At 38.4% G+C, this 20,147-nt stretch overlaps 1 protein-coding gene across 1 annotated transcript; it reads left to right on the top strand.

The window, feature by feature from the left end:
* Positions 1-4,366: 4,366 nt before the first annotated feature.
* OR5V1 (olfactory receptor family 5 subfamily V member 1) lies at positions 4,367-5,320 on the top strand. Its single transcript, XM_025886154.1, has one exon. The coding sequence runs from the start codon at positions 4,367-4,369 to the stop codon at positions 5,318-5,320; it is 954 nt and encodes a 317-aa protein (XP_025741939.1).
* The last annotated feature ends 14,827 nt before the right edge of the window (positions 5,321-20,147 follow it).

Below are 20,147 nucleotides of genomic sequence, written 5' to 3'. Positions count from 1 at the left end.
TTTCTTTCTTTCTTTCTTCCTTTCTTTCTTCCTTTCTTTCTTTTTTTAAAGATTTATTCATTTATTTATTACACACACACACACACAGAGGGAGAGAGCAAGCACAAGCAGGAGGAATGGCAGGCAGGGGAGAAGCAGGTTCCCTCTTGAGCAAGGATCCCAATGTGGGGCACCATCCCAGGACTCTGGGATCATGACCTGAGCTGAAGGCAGATGCTTAACCAACTGAGTCACCCAAGCGCCCCTGAGTTTTCTGAGAACAATTATTTATGGGTCCTTCATGGCCATCCTCGAGATCTTCCTATGCTGTGAATCCCTGGAAACCTTTTTTTTCTTATATTATATGAGATTTTGTGGTCTTGGATAAGAGAGGAAGAAGTTGTTTTCATGTAACTCTGTGAATTATCTGTGCTTCACATGGTGACTCACAGCCCTTAGTCTCTTCTGTAGGAGGGGCAGCTGTCACCTGTGGATCATGACTTGAATACCACCCGGGGGACATTGTTCCAGGTTTGGAGATAGGATAATTGTTTTTCTATTCTGTTAACTGTGTGAGCTTAAAAGAGTCAGGTATCTTCTGTCATTTTTAGTTTTTGAAACCATAACTCATGATAGTATGAGAGTAAGATGATATGGTAGATATGAAGCCTTTTTTCTAAGTGCTACAGAATTCTGAATATGTGAGGAAGGGAAGGAGTTTTCTCTCTCTCTCTTTTTTTCTTGGAAATTCTGCCAGAGTGCCTGACATTCAAACAGTAGCAATCAATTACTGAAAGTTAAACCATTGTGTCCCCCAGATAACTATTAGGAAATAGATGAGTAAGACAGGACAAGTATCCTCAAGGATTATGGCCAAATGGGTGATATAAATTGCACAAATACTTGTGTGTTGAGTGGTGCAGTGGAGGTCTGCAGTTTCCTAGAAGGAAGAAACTTAAGTTTCATTTGAAGGAAACAGTGTTGTTGAAGCTGAGATTTGAAACAATGAAGACTGACAGATAGAAATGGGAAGAGGAAGAAAGACATCCAGGTTGAGTGGATAGAAATGATCCTGAAAAACAAAGGAAAAGATACTCTAGTTTGGAGGCAGACAGTGGTCAGCAGGAGCACAGTATAACCCATGTCACCCAGCCAGTGCATAGCAGCTCACAAGCAACGGGAACATGGGGAGGGTGTGGTGGATGTGAGCAGGATGATTGTGGGGCAGCCAAGATTGGGGGCCCAGTAGACAAGGCCACACCATGAGGAGATCCCTGGGAGAAAGTGAAGGTGTGGGAGACCCTGAGGAAGGAGGTGTGGCTGCCAGCACAGGGCTCCATGAAACAAACCATTTCAATACTGATGTGTTATGAACTTGCAGCTCTAGGATGACCTCTCCTCTCAGGTCCAAATACCAAATATTTATATGATGTCTTTTCTTGGATATCTCAAAGATGCCTCAAACATAACATGGCTAGCCCTGAACTCATCATCTCCTCCTGGAGCTGGGCCCCTTCCAGCTTTCCCTGTTTTTGTGACTCATTGTGTCAACCATGTAGTTGCTCAAACCAGGGACCTAGGTCAGCACAGCACATCATCAAGTTTGCAAACTGAAATGTAGAACTTGGTGTTACCATGTCATAGCTGTGTAATTTTAGGCAAATTATTTAATCTCTCTGAAGCTTATTTTAAAAAATGTTTATTGCAATATGGGTGTGATATGCTATTTCATAGGTTTATGTGTTTTGGTGAGAGAATGGGCTACTTTAAGGCTTGTAGAATGGTTGATCACTCCATGTATGTCAGTTATGATTATTATTCCTAACCCACCCTCTTCCCACCTCCTACTAAGACTGTAAAAACTGTGTCTCTTACTATCTATCCCTCCAATGCCTCCATTTCCTCTGACTCAATGCTTACCATGCTTATCTGAAATGCCATCACCCCCCTGTCTGGATGACCTTGGTGGCTTGTTCTGTCCACTGCTATGCCTTCCATTCAATGGAATGGAAGTGGTCATACAGTGGCCAGAAGGGCCTTTCTAGAACATGGACAACTCAGGTCCCAGAAATATTGTCCTGCTGCTCTTAGATTCCCAATGACACCAACTCCACCAAAGCACCTCCTGTCTTTTTCCTTCATTCCAGCCTCCTGGGCTTCCTAGCCTCATACTGCCTCCAGCCTCAGAACCTGCACCTGCTCTCCTTAGTGTGAAGGTTCTTCACACCTAACTCACTTTCACCTACTTAACCTCTGTCCATGCTTGAGATTTCAATTCACATTTTCTAAGGGAAGTTTTTGATGACTTCTCCAAAACAGGGTGAACCCTATGTTGCTTTCTTTTAAGGCAATTATTACAGTTTTTATTATATTAAAAAAACATTTGGTAAATTTATAACCCCCAATGTGCATTCTCCTGAATGTACAGTCAAATTCTGCTTTGTTCATCATTTTATTTTTAGCACAAACCGACATGCCCAGCAAAGAGAAGTTTCTCAAAATATGATTGAATAAAATGAGCAGGATGGGTTAGCCTAGTGGATTGGTCTAATTTACCCTCAGAAATAGGAGGAAGGGTAAAAAAGGTAAAAGTGTAAGCAGAGTTTAGGAATGACCAGGGTTTGGGGATTCTTTAGATGGAAATATAGTTGTCCTGGAGAATTCATTTGCTCCTGGTAATGTGAAATATACACTAAGGGAATCTGAACCTTTATCTGGCATGTTCTCTCACCCTTCTGAATTTAAGGTTCAGACACACACATGGGCACAGGGCAGAGCAGTCAAAGAAGTGCTGTTTGAGTAGAGGCCCAGTACTTACCTTCATTTTTAAAAAGTTTCATTTCCCTCTTTAGCTCCTATAATTTGCTTCAGATATCAAACTGCACAATTCATTCTTCTTGAATTAGAACTTGAGCATTTTGAACTAAGGGATACTTTGTATAACTATTTTAATTTTATCAAGCATTTTTATTAACCAACTTAAAGTCTAGAACAGTATTCTTTAATGACACAAACATGAACATTCAAATTAATTTACATCTGGCCAGGAAATAACAACTATCCTAGGAATCAATTATTCAAATAAACATATTCAAGTAAAAGACCAGATGTTTAGTAACAGTTAGATTTAACCATCAAGATGGTGCAGACATAGCATATTGCCATTAATAGAAATACAAATCATTAAAAGTTTGAAACTAAAATAATCCAATTGTATGAATATAAACCATATTAAAAATATTCTTAGAGAGCATTCTATTGTCATCAGTTAAGGGAAATTAAATTTTAGACACCCAGTTAAAAGTCTATCAGTTTGGGAGAGATAAAACTATATGTATTTTTTTCACCCAGTGGCTACATAACTCTGCCAGACATTTATTTCATTGAGACTCAGTGTTTTCATCTAGAAATTGGAATGGCAGCATTACTCAATTACTTATCTTGGGGACTTATAAAAGGGGAAGGAGTTAGTGAGAATCTGGATAGAAAGTGCTCCAAAGTTGTGAGAGAGTCCTCCTCCACACAGCACCTGTGGTGACTGTACACAGACATGGAATCCTGCATTAGCCAAATGACTTTACAAGTTTCCAGAGCACTGGGTCTCTAATTTATTGGGATGAGTCTCCTGAAAAGTTTATTAAAATACAAGTAACTTAACCTGAAATTTGGGGTTTCTAATTCAGTATGTTTATTACTGAAGCTTATCATAACAAATTAAATAAAAAAAACAATACAAATATCCACTAACAAGGAATATATTAAAAGTTTGCTGTATTCTTAAGAAGACTTGTATATAACCCAAACATCATGTTTTAGGAGAATATTTATGGCCATGAGAATTTATAACAATATGGTGCTTGAGGAAAAAACAGGTTAGAATATGTACTCTCTGAGCCTACTTTTAAATATTTATGCATGGAAAACTGATTAGCAGGACATACACCAAATCATTAGTGGATGTTTTCTTTCTTTGGTGGAGACATTAAGGGTTTTTGCTCAGAGATTCTTGCACATTCTGCGTTCCGCAACTCGTGTTCACGTGTCACCAGGATGATTGCAGGTGGAACTGACCCAGCCATTATTAATATGGAACTCGTAGGATGTACAGAGCCCTCTTGTGATTTTTTTCTAATTAAATACTGTCTGTATTGTGTATTTTTGAGATTTTATTTACAAGTGAAACACTGGATCACTTATGTCTGTGTTCGGTGGTACGTATGAGCTCTGGAGGATGCTGCCCTTCTGGGTTGGAATCTGATGTGCATGGTAATGACTGTCCTCTGTAACACTTGTTCCCTTGTTTTGCAGACCATTGCTACTGCGGCATAGGATTATTGTAATCTGGGTTTCTCTTTGCCCAATCCCCCAAAGGGAAGTGGGCAACCTCATGGAAGGAAAGAATCAAACAGCTCTGTTTGAATTCATCATCTTGGGATTCTCCAACCTAAATGATTTGCAAGTTCTACTCTTCACAGTATTCCTTATGATTTATATCTGTACTCTGGGAGGAAATCTCTTCATTATCCTGGTGACCATGGCTAATCCACATCTACATACTCCCATGTACTATTTTCTGAGGAATTTGGCCTTTCTTGACATCTGCTACACCACCACCAATGTCCCCCAGATGATGGTGCATCTCCTATCAGAGAAGAAGAGCATTTCCTATGGAGGATGTGTGGCTCAACTTTTTGCCTTCATTTTCTTTGTAGGATCAGAGTGTCTCCTCCTGGCAGCCATGGCATATGACCGTTACATTGCAATCTGCAAACCCCTCAGGTACTCAGTGATTATGAACAGGACCCTGTATGTCCGGTTAGCCGCCTCATGCTGGACTGGGGGTTTCCTCAACTCAGTCATGCACACAGCACTGACCTTCCGCCTGCCCTTCTGTGGCAACAACCAGATTCATTATTTCTTTTGTGACATCCCCCCTTTGCTGCTTTTGTCTTGTGGGGACACTTCTGTAAATGAGTTGGCATTGCTCTCCATTGGGGTCTTCATTGGGTGGGCTCCTTTCCTGGGCATCAGCCTTTCCTACCTCTCTATTATCTCTACCATCTTGAGGATCCAGTCCTCAGAGGGGAGGCAAAAGGCCTTTTCGACCTGTGCTTCACACCTGGTCATTGTCCTTCTCTACTACGGCAGCACCATCTTCACATATGTGCGGCCCATCTCATCTTACTCACTGGAGAAAGACAGACTAATCTCCGTATTGTACAGTGTTGTTACCCCCATGTTAAACCCTGTAATTTACACACTGAGGAATAAAGACATCAAAGGGGCTGTGAAGGCCATGGGGAGAAGGTGGCAAATGCTGATTCCCTCTTTTGATATGTAACTTTCACTCATCTGTAACCAATATTCTTATATCAGAAATTAACTTTTCACTAGCCAACTGTTGGCAGTGACACTAAACTTACAGGTTGATTGCAGTGTTGGGACAGATAGTGAGCAGTTGACACACTCAAGTCTAAGTGTACATATTCTTGAGCTTTAGTTTAGTTAGTCCTGTGCAAGAGACATGGATGTTGCTGTTTTTAAGTATTTTCTTCTGAGAATACCGTCCATTCCTGAATCCTTCATTCAAAATATGGTGCTACTCTTTCATGCAATATGTGCTTGATGGTCATTACCTTCTAGGACTTTCCTTCCTTTGTGTATTACACTTATATGTTGAGGAATGTGAAAGCCCTTATCCTAATGCTCCTCATATATGTTTATTATATTCCTCTTCTTATTCCTTAAGTCATGCTTTTGGCTTTTCTTTCTTTATTAGGTTCTTCTTCATAAAGCATCATAATCATGCACTGAGTTTACATTACACTGTTTTTGACAGAGCTATGTGAATCAAGATGAAGTGATGTTTTATCTCTGGTTCTGCTGACAATTAAGGTTAGTTTTGTCCCCAGTCACATGGGTCAATGACAATTTATCTTCATGTTGGAAGGAAGACAGTCATAGTTTCCCAATCCCAGCTTATATTCCTTACTGTGTCCAAAAAATGGAATATCCTGAAAGAATGTTTCTAGAAATAAGGCCACACAACAGGTTACTATTTTATAGGGTATTTAGAATTTAGGAAATCTTTATCTAAAACAAAGATAAACTCAAAATGGATGAAAGGCCTCAATGTGAGACAGGAATCCATCAAAATCATAGAGGAGAACACAGGCAGCAACCTCTTCCACCTTGGCCACAGCAACTTCTTTCAAGAAACCTCTCTAAAGGCAAGGGAAACAAAAGCAAATATGAACTTTTGGAATTTCATCAAGATAAAAAGCTTCTGCACAGCAAAGGAAACAGTCAACAAAACCAAGAGGCAACCCACGGAATGGGAGAAGATATTTGCAAATGACATATCAGATAAAGGGCTGGTATCCAAGATCTATAAAGAACTTCTCAAACTCAACACCCAAAAATTAAATAACCCAGTCAAGAAATGGGCAGAAGACATAAGCAGACACTTCTCCAAAGAAGACATACAAATGGCCAACAGACACATGAAAAAATGTCCCACATCACTCGGCATCAGGGAAACACACATCAAAACCACAATGAGATACAACCTCATACTGGTCAGAATGGTGAAATGAACAAATCAGGAAAAGACAGATGTTGGCAAGGATGTGGAGAAAAGGGAACCCTCTTACACTGTTGGTGGGAATGCAAGCTGGTACAGCCACTCTGGAAAACGGTATGGAGTTATCTCAGGACATTAAAAACAGAGCTATTTATGACCCAGAAATTGCATTATTAGATATTTACCCCAAAGATACAGATGTAGTGAAAAGAAGGGAACCTGCACCCCAGTTTTCATAGCAGCAATGTCCACAATAGCCAAACTGTGGAAGGGGCCAAGATGTCCTTCAACAGAGGATTGGATGAAGAAGATGTGGTTCATATACACAATGGAATATTACTCAGCCATCAGAAAGGATGAATACCTACAATTTGCATTGACATGGATAGAACTGGAGGGTATTATGCTGAGTGAAATAAGTCAAGCAGAGAAAGACAATTATCATATGGTTTCACTCATATGTGGAACATAAGGAATAGGGCAGAGGACCATAGGGGAAGGGAGGGAAAACTGAATGGGAAGAAGTCAGAGAAGGAGACAAACCATGAGAGACTCTGGATATCAGGAAAATAACTGAGGATTGCAGAAAGGAGGGAGTTGAAGGATGGGGTAGCTGGGTGATGGGTAGTAAGAGGGCATGTGTTGTGATGAACACTGTGTGTTATACACACCTGATGAATCATTGAACACTACATCAAAAGCTAATGATGTATTATACATTGGTTAACTGAACATAATAAAAAATAAAATACAAAAATAGAGTCTTTGCTGAAAAAATTAGATCACAGAATTGGAAAAAAATATACAGAAGCGTAACTACAGGTTGTTTTGGGGGGGGAATAGAAACTGTTTGTTGCATAGTAACTATAGTTAGAAAAGAGAGTAGGAATCACACATATTAAAAGCAAAGGTACTAATGTACTGCTTTTTCTATGTTATTACCATGTAAGGAACAGGCATGAAGACAAGAGAAGTGGGCAAGCAAAGTGGTCTAAGAAAGAAAGAAACATGGGAAAGGGAGAGAAAATGTGAAAGATAAGGAAGGAGGCTTAGAGATGCAAAGAAGTTCCTTGCAATGTAGGGCAGAGAGAAGGGCTCATGGAGGAGGGGCCAGGGTCTAGTTCCTTCCTTCCCAGTTCTGCCAGAAGCTGTTTCTCCTCCTCCTCAGAGCTGCTCTTGCCTCCCTAGCTGGCATCCTGGTTCCCATCTTTGTGCTCTGCCACAGTGCCTAGCTCACACCTGTCAGCCGCACCTCACTTCTGAGTTAACTCTCCCATGGCAGTGCTGTGTGCAGACTCCTTCCCTGTTTCAAAGAGACCTCCACCTGACAACAATGATCTGTGGTCAGTGCATTCAGTCTCCCAGGAACTGCCTGTCTTATCACCTGATCTCCTTTAGAAACTAAATAATTCTCCCCACAGTTACTACATCCTGCGACATACCTTTCCATTTTCCTTTATACTGTCTTTTAAAAAGCAAAAATGTTCACTTTTGATGAATTCCAATTGGTCATTATATATATATTTTCTCTCTTAAATTCATCTTTATTGAAGTATAATTGGCATATAAAATTGTAAGATATTTCAAGTGTACATCGTGGTGATTTGATACAAGTATACATTGTGAAAAGACCCCTCCCATCCTGTTAATTAACACATCCATCCATCACCTCTCATATTTATCCTTTTTTCTTGATGAGAATATTTAAGTTCAGCTCTCCTAGCAAATTTTAATTATACAATACAGTGTTCTCAACTCTAGATAGCCATCATGTTTTACATTAGATCCTCAGACCTCATTCACCTTAGAGCTGAAAGTTTATACCCTTTTAACTCCCTCTTTCTTTTACTGACCACTACTTCCCAACCCTGGAAACCACTTTTCCACTCCCTGTTTTTATGAGTTTGACATTTTAAAAAAAAGATTCCACATATAGATGACACCATACAGTATTTGTCTGTCTGGCTTTTTCCTTGCATTATGTCCCCAAGTTCTACCCATGTTGTTGCAAATAGCAGGAATTCCTTCTCTTTCCTGGCTGAGTATTCCTCCTCCCTCCATTTTCAACTGTGGCATGAAATAAGTCTCAGGAGGTATTTGGAATCAACATTTTTTTGGAGGGGGAGACTCTTGGCACCCTGTTAAAACATTAAGGTTACAAGAGTCAGAATAGGGTTCCTCAAAAAGTTAAAAATAGAGCTACCCTATGACCCAGCAGTTGCACTACTGGGTATTTACCCCAAAGACACAGATGTAGTGAAAAGAAGGGCCACATGCACCCCGATGTTCATAGCAGCAATGTCCGCAATAGTCAAACTGTGGAAAGAGCCGAGATGCCCTTCAACAGATGAATGGATAAAGATGTGGTCCATATATACAATGGGATATTACTCAACCATCAGAAAGGATGAATACCCAACTTTTACATCCACATGGATGGGACTGGAGGGTATTATGTTAAGTGAAATAAGTCAAGCAGAGAAAGTCAATTATCATATGGTTTCAGTTATTTTTGGAACATAAGGAATAGCTTGGAGGACATTAGGAGAAGGAAGGGGAAAATGAAGGGGGGGAAATCGGAGGGAGAGATGAACCATGAGAGAGTATGGATTCTGAGAAACAAACTGAGGATTTTAGAGGGGAGAGGGAGGGGGGATGGGTTAGCCAGGTGATAGGTATTAAGGAGGGCATGTATTACCTGGAGCACTAGGTGTTATATGAAAACAATGAATCATGGGACACTACATCAAAAACTAATGATGTACTGTATGGTGACTAACATAACATAATAAAATAAAATAAAAAAGAGAACAAATGATCATATATATATTTGTCCTTTGACTGTTAGTTCTTTTGGGTTTTGTGCCCTAAGAAATCTTTGCCCTCCATAGAACCACAAAGATACTTTCCTGTAGCTTTTATATTTAGGTCTATGATCCAACTCGAATTAATTTTTGGTGTAATGTTGAGGCTTATTTTTTATTTTTTTCTGAAGAGATAGTTGTGTTTTATTGTGTTTTTACAGCATACCTTGTTGAAAAGACTATCCTTTCCATATTGTGTTGTCTAGACATTTTGGTCAAAATTACTTGGGCACATATATTTTGCTCTATCTAGATGTTTTATGTTCTGTTTGAGCTTAGACTACCAGGTGTAACCTGTATTCTGAAAAGAATAAGATTTACTGATTTGCAAGGAGGGAGGGAACTCCAGAGTAACCATTGCATGTTCCACTTGACAACAGAAAGGAAGCAAGCATCATCCATAAGGGTTGGTTTCCATCTGAAGAAGTCTGAGCAGGGTCTACAGGAAGCAGGGCTCAGTTCTAAATTGGGTACTGTTGTTGAGGAGGGCTTGGGAGAAGCAGGGATTAACAGGAGACTAGGTGCTATCCTGTGGCCAGCCCAGAGTAGCAATTAGGTACCCCGAGTTATAGATGGATGTAATAAATCTAGGGTGCTACTGAGAAGAAAGCAGCAGTCCCTCAAAGTGCTACTGTGTGCCCTATTGACTCTGCAGTTGCTTTATCTGTGTCTGCCCTCTGGCATGAATAAGGGCAAGGCTGCTTTTTGCTTTATCATTTCAAGCTGATTTCTACTCTCTCACACAGCATTTTATTACATTTTTGGTTCCATGATCTACTCATCTACTAACCCCACACTGTCAGGCTTACTGTAACTTTGTAGTAAGTTTTGAAATACAGTTGTTTAAAGACTGAAATATATTCTTTATTCAAGGATGTTTTAGTTATCTAAGTACCTTTGTTTATACAAATAAATTTTAAAACTAATTTATCAATTTCTACTGGAAAGCCTGCTGGGGTTTTTATAAGCATTGAAAGTATAGAACAATTTGGAGAGAGTTTACGTAGAGCAGGGTTTCCCAATCATTTAAAATTGTCCCTCTAAGGAGAATTCTTCATATTTTCCTCCCTAATCATCCCACCCCCGTGAAATTTTAATACCTCAGATATATTTGCAAATGTTTATGAACTGTGGCCTTTGAAGGGACACAAGTCACTGTAACATCAAAGAAGTTTTTTGTACCCCAAGAACCAATTTTCACCCCCTTGGGAGCAACATCATCCCAGTTTAGATTACGTGATCCAGATTGGGATGTTTTATCTCTCCATTTACATGTGCTTTTTAAATAGTTCAGCACTGTTTTGTAGTCTTCAGTATAGAGGTTCTTCATGTCTTTTTGATTAAATTCATTCCAAAATATTTTCTGGTTTGTTTCTATGCTTTCGCATATGGTTCTCTTCTTTAAATTTGATTTCCCAGTTGTTTGTTGCTAGTGTATAGAAATATAGAAACACAGATGAATTTGTGTAATAATATTATCTACTAAAATCTTGCTAATTTTTATTTTCTTTTGGAATTTTAAGGAATTAATTTTGTATTAGCCACAACATACATTTAAAAGATAATAGTACAAATATGCAAAATATATTATTTAGTCAGTCAACAGTTTAGGTTGTTTGCCTAAGCAAGCTCATAAATCCCTTAAAGTAAGCCCATAGTCTACTCCTTACCTACAGGGTAAGGTTTGGGATATAGAAGAAGGGAATAATTGAATTTATGTATTATCTCACCAAACCTCCAGTTTTAAGATAAATCTGGTTAGAATTTTTTAAACCTCACCAACTCTTAGAAATGGAAAATGTGTATCTTTCTGCATACAATTAAGAGATGCCACAGTTCCTGGCATCCATCAGTGAACACATCTAACATAAGCTTGTATACAGCTCCCTCCACATGTTCTTCTTGTCAAGATTTACCAACATCAGAGTTTTAGAATCTCAGTGCAAGTCTGACCTGTTGAAGACATCAGCTCCAGGTACACTTTGTCTGTATGACCTGAGCAACTTCTTTGATGTCCTCTTGTTAAGTTTTCTTACTAGTGCCTTTCAAGTAAGTTTTGTTTTGTTTTGGCAGATTCCAAAGGCATTTTTATGGCAACATTATGTTTCAAATAAATAGAGTTTTGCTCCTTATCAATCTTTTTTTTTTTTTTGCTTTTTTGCCCAAAACCTTCAGTAAAATGTTCAATAGAAATGGTGAGAGCTGACATCTTTCACTTCTGATATTTTATTCTTGATACTTCTAATCTCTATCTTCCCTTTAGTTTCTTTGTCAATATTGCTGGAGGCTTATTATTTCATTAATTATTTTCAAAGAACTAACTTTTGGTTTCCTTGATTTTTCCATATTTTTTGTCTGTTTTCAATTTCTTTGATTACTGTTCTTTATTATTTGCATTCAGCTACATAATTTGGATTCCTTTCCTATTCTTTTTCTATTTTCTATTTTTTAAGTTTCTTGAAGTTTGCTATTAATTTGAGCACTTTCTTATTTTCTAATATGATGATTTAAGCACTACTTGAGCTGCATTTCACCCATCTTACCATTATATTTTGATTTTGATTTGATTTAAGTATTTATTGATCTCCCTTGACTGTCTCTTTGATCAAGAGAATTCTTTAAACTTAAGAGAAGAAAGATAATCTACTATCATTACCTAGATGTTTACTACTTTTGTTCCCTTCCTTCTCTCCTGATTTTACAAGTTTCCTCAGGTATTGTTCTCCTTGTATCCATAGAACTTCCTTTAGCAATTCTTTCAGTGAAGTTCTTCTGGATACCCCTCCTCTTAGTTTTCACTCATCTGAGAATATTTTTACCTGACATAATTCCTTAAGGATAGTTTCACTGCACATAAAATTGTGCCTTTTTTTTTTTTAAAGCACTGTATCAATGGTCCACTTCCTTCTGGCTTCCATAGTTTCCAATGAGCAACCTGCAGTTGTTCAGATCACTGGTCTCTAGTTGATCTGTTGTTTTAGTCTGGCTGTTTTCCATATTTCCTATTTAATTTTCATTATTTTCTCTGGTTGTAGATTGTTTTGGGAGGATTTGTCTTGTTTGGAGTTGTCTCAGCTTCTTGAATCTGTTATCTTTTATATCTTATATATATCTTATGGCTTTTACCAAACTTAGGAATTTTTCATTATTTCTTCTAATATATATTTTTAAAAATATCACACACTGTTTTTTTCTTTCCTACCAGGACTCTGGTGACAGAAATGCCAGTCTTTTGTTATTGAAAAAATGCTCCACATCACTTGGCATCAGGGAAATAAAATCAAAACCATAATGAGATACCACCTCACACCAGTCAGAATGGCAAAAATCAACAAGACAGGAAACAACAAATGTTAGGGAGGATGTGGAGAAAGGGGAACTCTCTTACACTGTTGGTGGGAATGCAAGCTGGAGCAACCACTCTGGAAAACAGTATGGAGGTTCTTCAAGAAGTTAAAAATAGAGCTACCCTACAACCCAGGAATTGTAATACTAGGTATTTACCCCAAAGATACAAATGTAGTGATCCAAAGGGGCACCTCCACCCTAATGTTCATAGCAGCAATGTCCACAATGACCAAACTGTTGAAAGAGCCTAAATGTCTATCAACAGATGAATGGATAAAGAAGATGTGGTTCATATATACAATGGAATATTTCTCAGCCATCAGAAAGTATGAGTATTTACCACTTGCATCAACCTGGATGGAACTGGAGGGTATTATGTTGAGTAAAATAAGTCAATCAGAGAAAGACAAATATCATATGGTTTCACTCACATGTGGAATATAGGAAACAGCACACTAGATCATAGGGGATGGGAGGGAATGAATGGGAAGTCAGCAAAGAGGGAGAAAAACCATGAGACACTAACTATAGGAAACAAACTGAGGGTTGCTGGAGGGGAAGTGGGTAAGGGGATGGGGTAACTTGGTGATGGGCATTAATAAGGGCATGTGATGTAATGAGCACTGGGTGTTATATGCAACTGATGAATTACTGAAGTCTACATTGGAGACTAATGGTATACCATATGTTGGCTAATTGAATTTAAATTAAAAAAAAAGTTTCTATAGAGTGTTCCTTCTTAGGGTAAAAATAAATAAATAAATAAAATAAATCCTATGGAGAATGTGGATGCCTTAGCAGGCAATTCAACTGGTTAAGTGTAAGCCTCAGGTTTCAGCACACCTCTCTGTGGAAGCAATGTTGGTTCAATCTTCAAAGCTTCTTCAGGTTCTTCAGATCAGTCCCACTGACTGTCGCATCAGAAAGTTTTTGCTATATGCTATTTCGTATCAGATTCACACATGTGAAATTTGTTATCATTCTTTGATCTCCCTGGTAATATCTGGTTCTGTGGGGTCCCTTTTTGTCCTCTGATTAGAGACCTAGAGCTCTAATTATCCTGGTCTGCCATCTACTTCGTCAACTGTGCTCAGCTTGAGGAGGAGCTGGAAGAGAGAAAACATTAGTGGGGTTTGCTCCACTCTCATGGAACTGTATGTTCCCCTCTATCAGAAATTTTACACTTGTGAGTTCTGTTCCCACTGCTGCCACAGAATAGGCTGGACATGATAAATAGAGAAAAGAAAAAATAATAGGACCTGATCTGTGACATCAGCTCCTGTGTGGGTCTTCAGTCAGACAGTCTTAAGGCTTGAACTGTAGCCTCAGGTCTGCCTGGGAGTCCAGCATGCCAGGGATTTAAATAAATTTATCTCTCTATACTCTTACTATTGGTTCTGTTCTCTCAAGAATCTGGACTAGGATAGATTTTGATATTCCTCATTCTGAACATTAAGTATTCCCCTTCATCTCCTTGAGCCAGAGACAGAGGGCTTCTCCTAGAGCTCTCTCTGATGGTGGTGTGGTGCTAATTGTGTTACTTCTGTGTTTCTGATTGTGTTAAGCTCAGGTTGAGAGATTCTGGAGGGAAAAAAATGTTAAACACTTCCAATTTGGTAGTTCTTTGAATTCCAGTATTCTTCCCCAATCCACCCGCTAATATTGACTTTTCAGGGTGTTCAAATAACTTCTCCTTGTACTCTGTTCAGGTTTTGTGGCTGCATTTAGTGGGAGACATGGAGTGAGGTGTTTATGCCATTAGATTGTGAACCTGATCCTATATTGTGAAATTTGTTTAACATTAAGTGAAACAAAATAGTCAATGCTTGTTTCTTCCAGTTGCCGTTTTCCACCCTGTTTCAACTCTCTCAGCACTGGAAAAATTGGCCATAATAGCCATTGTAAGTGGGCATAGAGATAGCTGTGGGGTGCTGGGAGCACCATCAGACTTGTAGTCAACAGGTTTCAGTCTGAAGTTGGGCATTTACTGTTAAATACCAGTACAATCTTAGTCAAGACCATTATGGTTTTCTTAATTTCATTTTTATTTTCTGTATAATAAATACTATTTTTTATTATGTTGTTAGCCACTGTACAGTACATCATTAGTTTTTGATATAGTGTTCAGTGATTCATTAGTTGTGTATTAAAACCATAAAAGCAAAAGTAATATTTGAACTAAGGAACTGTAGAAAACAACCCATGGTTATTTGGGAAGGAGAATGATTAGAGCTTATTATATGTGACTATAGGATAGGACTAACATACTAACCTACTTGATAGTCACAGCAGCCAGGCAAAAGAGGGATTATTACTACCATTTTATAGATAAGCAATTTAGCCACAGAATTGTTAAGAAGCTTTTCTAAGCTGTTCACATACCTAACAATGGGTGGGCTGTTTTCCAAACTCAAAGAATCTAATTTTTAAAAAGATTTTATTGTATTTATTTGTCAGAGAGAGAGAGACCTAGAGTGAGCACAAGCAGGGACAGCAGCAGAGGGAGAGGGAGAAGCAGGCTCCCCAATGAGCAAGGAGCCTGATGTGGGACTCAATCCCAGGACCCTGGGATCATGACCTGAGCCAAAGGCAGGTGCTTAACTGACTGAGCCACCCAGGCATCCTTCAAAGAATCCAATTTTAAAAGCTGTGTTCTTAACTGATGTAATGCTACATTCAGAATTAGCAGCATGGTGTATTGTTTTCATGAAATAGGTAAAAAGGGATTGAATCATTCTATTTGGAGTATTTCATTAGATTATTCGAGCCCACATAAACACAAAACAAAGAAAGATTTGAAATTCTGCATTGAACATTATGTCAAAAACTAGTGACATAGTATACATTGGCTAATTGAATTTAAATAAAAAATAAAAAAAACGATTTGAAATTCTGGAGTGTGAATTCTTTCTTCTGCTAAAGAGAGCAGGTAACTGAATAACTCTGGAGACCCCTACAGTGTTTATCCTCTCTCTGAGACTCCAGATCATGGCAATTCTTAATTTGTACTATATACATGTGCTCAACAGGACCTGTACCAGGGAGGAGCCCATGCATTCCACACACAGCAAGCCGCAGCTGTTAACGCCATCACTTTGCAGTTTCCAAGCAATTAAAAATGGTCTCCTTGGAAATTGCTGTTCTCAAGCAAGGTCTTATTTTATCAAGGTCACTTGGGGGCTCATTAGAAAGAATACAGATAATTATGTTATTAAAATGTTACGAATGTTTTCACGAAGTAAGTACATAATTGTTTAAACACCTCAAAACAATTATCTCTGAAGAGTGAGATGCCTGATCAGGGCATGGATATTGACCACTTCAGGGTTTTCTCCAGAGGAGCCCGCTTTGTTTGGCAGTTGGTGTTTGTACATCAGTTTTCCTCATGATTTTAACAACTTCACAATTTAACTCCTAGAAGAGGCCTCTGGGGAATACCACTTAAGCAGGAACATTGGCATGAACTTTCCTCAAAGTTTAAGGCCTCCTCAGGGAAAAAGAGATAGGTAATAGCACACAACCCCCCACTCCATTTGGAAGTACAAATCATTGTTACTATTGGAAAGGAAGACACTGTAAGAAACCTTGTTTATTTTTCTCTAAGAGTCACCCAGAATGAATGAGAACTGGATCCTTGTTAATATCAACTCTGAGTATCCATGGAAACCTTAGTTATTCTGATAAACTAGACCCTTGTGACAATAACCTTCCATATTCAAAGTTCTAGTTAAACCACCAGTTTGCTGACTTTCATTAACATACTTGAGTAAGTTTTTATATACACACACAAAAATAATATGACCAATGGTTAAATCCTGCTTTATGGCTGATTTGGAAACTAATTGTTTTTTTTTACTTAAAGAAAAACATAATTTTTCTCTTTAGACTCACATCTCAGGACTCTTGTCCATGACTGCCCCATTTCAGCCTCACTCAGATCCAACTACAAATTCACACCAGATGAGAGTATTTATTAGGTAGCAAGACACATCATGAGTGCAGGGACCATGATCCTGGATCCATGACTCCTGTGCATTTTCAAACAATGTCATGCAGAACAATACTGCAGTTTTTAGTACTCTGCAATTCGAGAGAAAATATTCAAAAGAGCAGTTCATGCAACCATAATGTTTCTCTCTTGTCCACTCAAAGACTGTCTTTTCCAGAAAACCTCAGATTAATCCTCATTTTGGAATACTTATATTAATATGCAGCACAAATTCCAGTGACCTTGCTTTGCCTGATCCTGCCAGTGATCACCATACAGTACTTGTCATGTAAAAGTTATTTTTATGATTACGTTAAAGATATCTTAGGAGAAACTGATTCCATTTTCTCTCTATTATTTGCGGGAAGCATCTAGTACAAAATGTTCTCCTTTTTCATTTTATAAAATGGTTTTTACAAAAGAGTGATTTTTAAAAATTTAATTTTATTATGTTATGTTAGTCACTATACAATACATCATTAGTTTTTGATGTAGTGAGGTTTTGAATGAATAATATTACCATAGTGCATGGCACCCATTTTTCAACATATAAATAATTCATACAACGCTTTCCCAATGACTGTTTATGCAAATCAAGGTGAAATTATATGTTCCTCTTACTTACCAAAATAATTCTGAAATTTTTCATGTCCTCCATCAGTCTGCTTTATGACTAAGGAGTTATTATTTGCTTATATTTGACCCAAGAGATTACTACATCTTTGAAAGAGCATCTTTCTTCCCTAAGACCAAAATGTATTATTTGGAAGGCAAGCAAGTTTTTTCATTTGTGGAAGTTCTACATGGAGAAAAGTAAAACCAGGCAGCATGACAGTTTTTCTTCACCATCAGTCACCTCACCTTATGTACTCTATATGGTCATTCTTATTCTGTTTTGAGATGCTTCCCTTTGAATCATATCCTCATTAATATACTTCCTTAGAACCCTAGCAATATTATGAACAAATTCCCTAATACCACTCACTTCCTTTTCATGATGATTTTCCTGTACATCAGTGGTCAGTTTTTCTCTCACATACTGTTTCCCTTATCATTCCTTAGTTCAAAGCTGCTCCTTTCTTTCAAAGTGTTTGTTCTCTAAGTTCCTTCTTTTTTTCCTGATTGCTTCTTGCTCCCCATCACATAAAAAGGTCTTTCCCTTTGAAGCCTGCATCTTGTTTTCCTCACCTACATACTTTCCAGGCATGTCCCTATTCTCACTGAGCCTTGTGCTCCTGTACCCGAGCTTTCCTCCCAGCACCAACTCTGGCCATTGCCAGGGTGTCTGTGCAGATAACTGAGCATCCACACGGGATGTCATACTGGCCCACTCAACATCCAGGTAGATGGCCCAGCTGCCACATTAACCTCAGACCTCCTTGCCCACATTCGTTTATTCTTCTTGGAATTGTTGTCAATCACCAACTTAGTATGAGGCATTGTGGTACCTGCTGGACATCAGAAAACACAACCATGTAGAAGTCAACTCTTCATTCCCATCCTCCAATAATCCATCATATAAGGACAGGAACAGATAAACCTACCAGGTAATCAGAATACAATGTAGTAAATATAACAGCTGATATGAAAAGTATCACAAAAACAAAACAAGGTTTCTGGAAAGACTTTCCAAAGGAGGTGGCCAAAGGGTTTTATGAGCTCATCAGGTCCACCTCTACCCACACTTCTTCTTCTTCTTTTTTTTAATGCTCAGTTAGCCAATGTATAGTACATCATTAGTTTTTTATAGTGTTCAACAATTCATTAGTTGCGTATAACACCCAGTGCCCATCACCACACCTGATGTCTTAATACCCATCATCTGGTTACTGCAACCCCCCACCCCCCTCCCCTCTGAAACCCTCAGTTTGTTTCCTAGAGTCCAAGGTCTCTCATGGTTTGTCTCCCTCTCTGATTTCTTCCCATTCAGTTTTCCCTCCCTTCCCCTATGGTCCTCTGCTCTATTCCTTATACTCTACATATGAGTGAAACCATATGATAATTATCTTTCTATGCTTGACTTATTTCACTTAGCATAATCCCCTCCAGTTCCGTCCATATTGATGTAAATGCTGGGTATTCATCCTTTCTGATGGCTGAGTAATATTCCATTATATATATGAACCACATCTTCTTTATCCATTCATCTGTTGAAAGACATCTTGGCTCCTTCCACAGTTTGGCTATTGTGGACATTGCTGCTATGAACATTGGGGTGCAGGTCCCCTTCTTTTCACTACATCTGTAGCTTTGGGTAAATACCTAGTAGTGCAACTGCTGAATCATAGGGTAATTCTATTTTTAATGTCTTGAGGAAACTCCATACTATTTTCCAAAGTGGCTGCACCAGATTGCATACACCTACAGTGTAAGAGGGTTCTCCTTTCTCCACATCCTCACCAACATCTGTTGTTTCCTGTCTTGTTATTTTTGCCATACTAACTGGTGTAAGGTGGTATCTCATTGTGGTTTTGATTTGTATTTCCCTGATGGTTAGTGATGTTGAACATTTTTTTCATGTGTCTGTTAGCCATTTGTATGTCTTCTTTGGAGAAATGTTTGTTTATGTCTTCTGCCCATTTCTTGACTGGGTTATTTATTTTTTGGGTGTTGAGTTTGAGAAGTTCTTTATAGAACTTGGATACCAGCCCTTTATCTGATATGTCATTTGCAAATAACTTCTCCCATTCCATGGGTTGCCTCTTAGTTTTGTTGACTGTTTCTTTTGCCGTGCAGAAGCTTTTTATCTTGATGAAGTCCAAATAGTTCATTTTTGCTTTTGTTTCCCTTGCCTTTAGAGACATGTCTAGCAAGAAGTTATTATGACCAATGTCAAAGAAATTACTGCCTATGTTCTCCTCTAGGATTTGGATGGATTCCTGTCTCACATTGAGGTCTTTCATCCATTTTGAGTTTATCTTTGTGCATGGTGTAAGAGAATGGTCCAGTTTCATTCTTCTGCATGTGGCTGTCCGGTTTTCCCAGAACCATTTATTAGAGACACTGTCTTTTTTCCATTGGATATTTTTTCCTACTTTGTCGAAGATTATTTGACCATAGAATTGAGGGTCCATGTCTGGGCTCTCTATTCTGTTCCATTGATCTATGTGTCTGTTTTTATGCCAGTACCATGCTGTCTTGATGATCACAGCTTTGTAATAGAGCTTGAAGTCAGCCATTGTGATGCCCCCCAGCTTTAGTTTTCTATTTCAACATTTCCCTGGCAATATGGAGTATTTTTTTGTTCCATACAAATTTTAGGATTATTTGTTCCAGCTCTGTGAAAAATGTCAATGGTATTTTGATAGGGATTGCATTGAAAGCTTAGATTGCTCTGGGCAGTTTAGACATTTTAACGATGTTTACTCTTCCAATCCATTTCTGT

This window comes from Callorhinus ursinus, unplaced genomic scaffold, assembly GCF_003265705.2.
Source record: "Callorhinus ursinus isolate GAN/ISIS: 27379988/994484 unplaced genomic scaffold, GSC_fseal_2.0 scaffold17, whole genome shotgun sequence".
NCBI lineage: Eukaryota > Metazoa > Chordata > Mammalia > Carnivora > Otariidae > Callorhinus > Callorhinus ursinus.
Note: the sequence above shows the minus strand (reverse complement) of the source record. Positions and strands in the feature narration are given on the sequence as shown.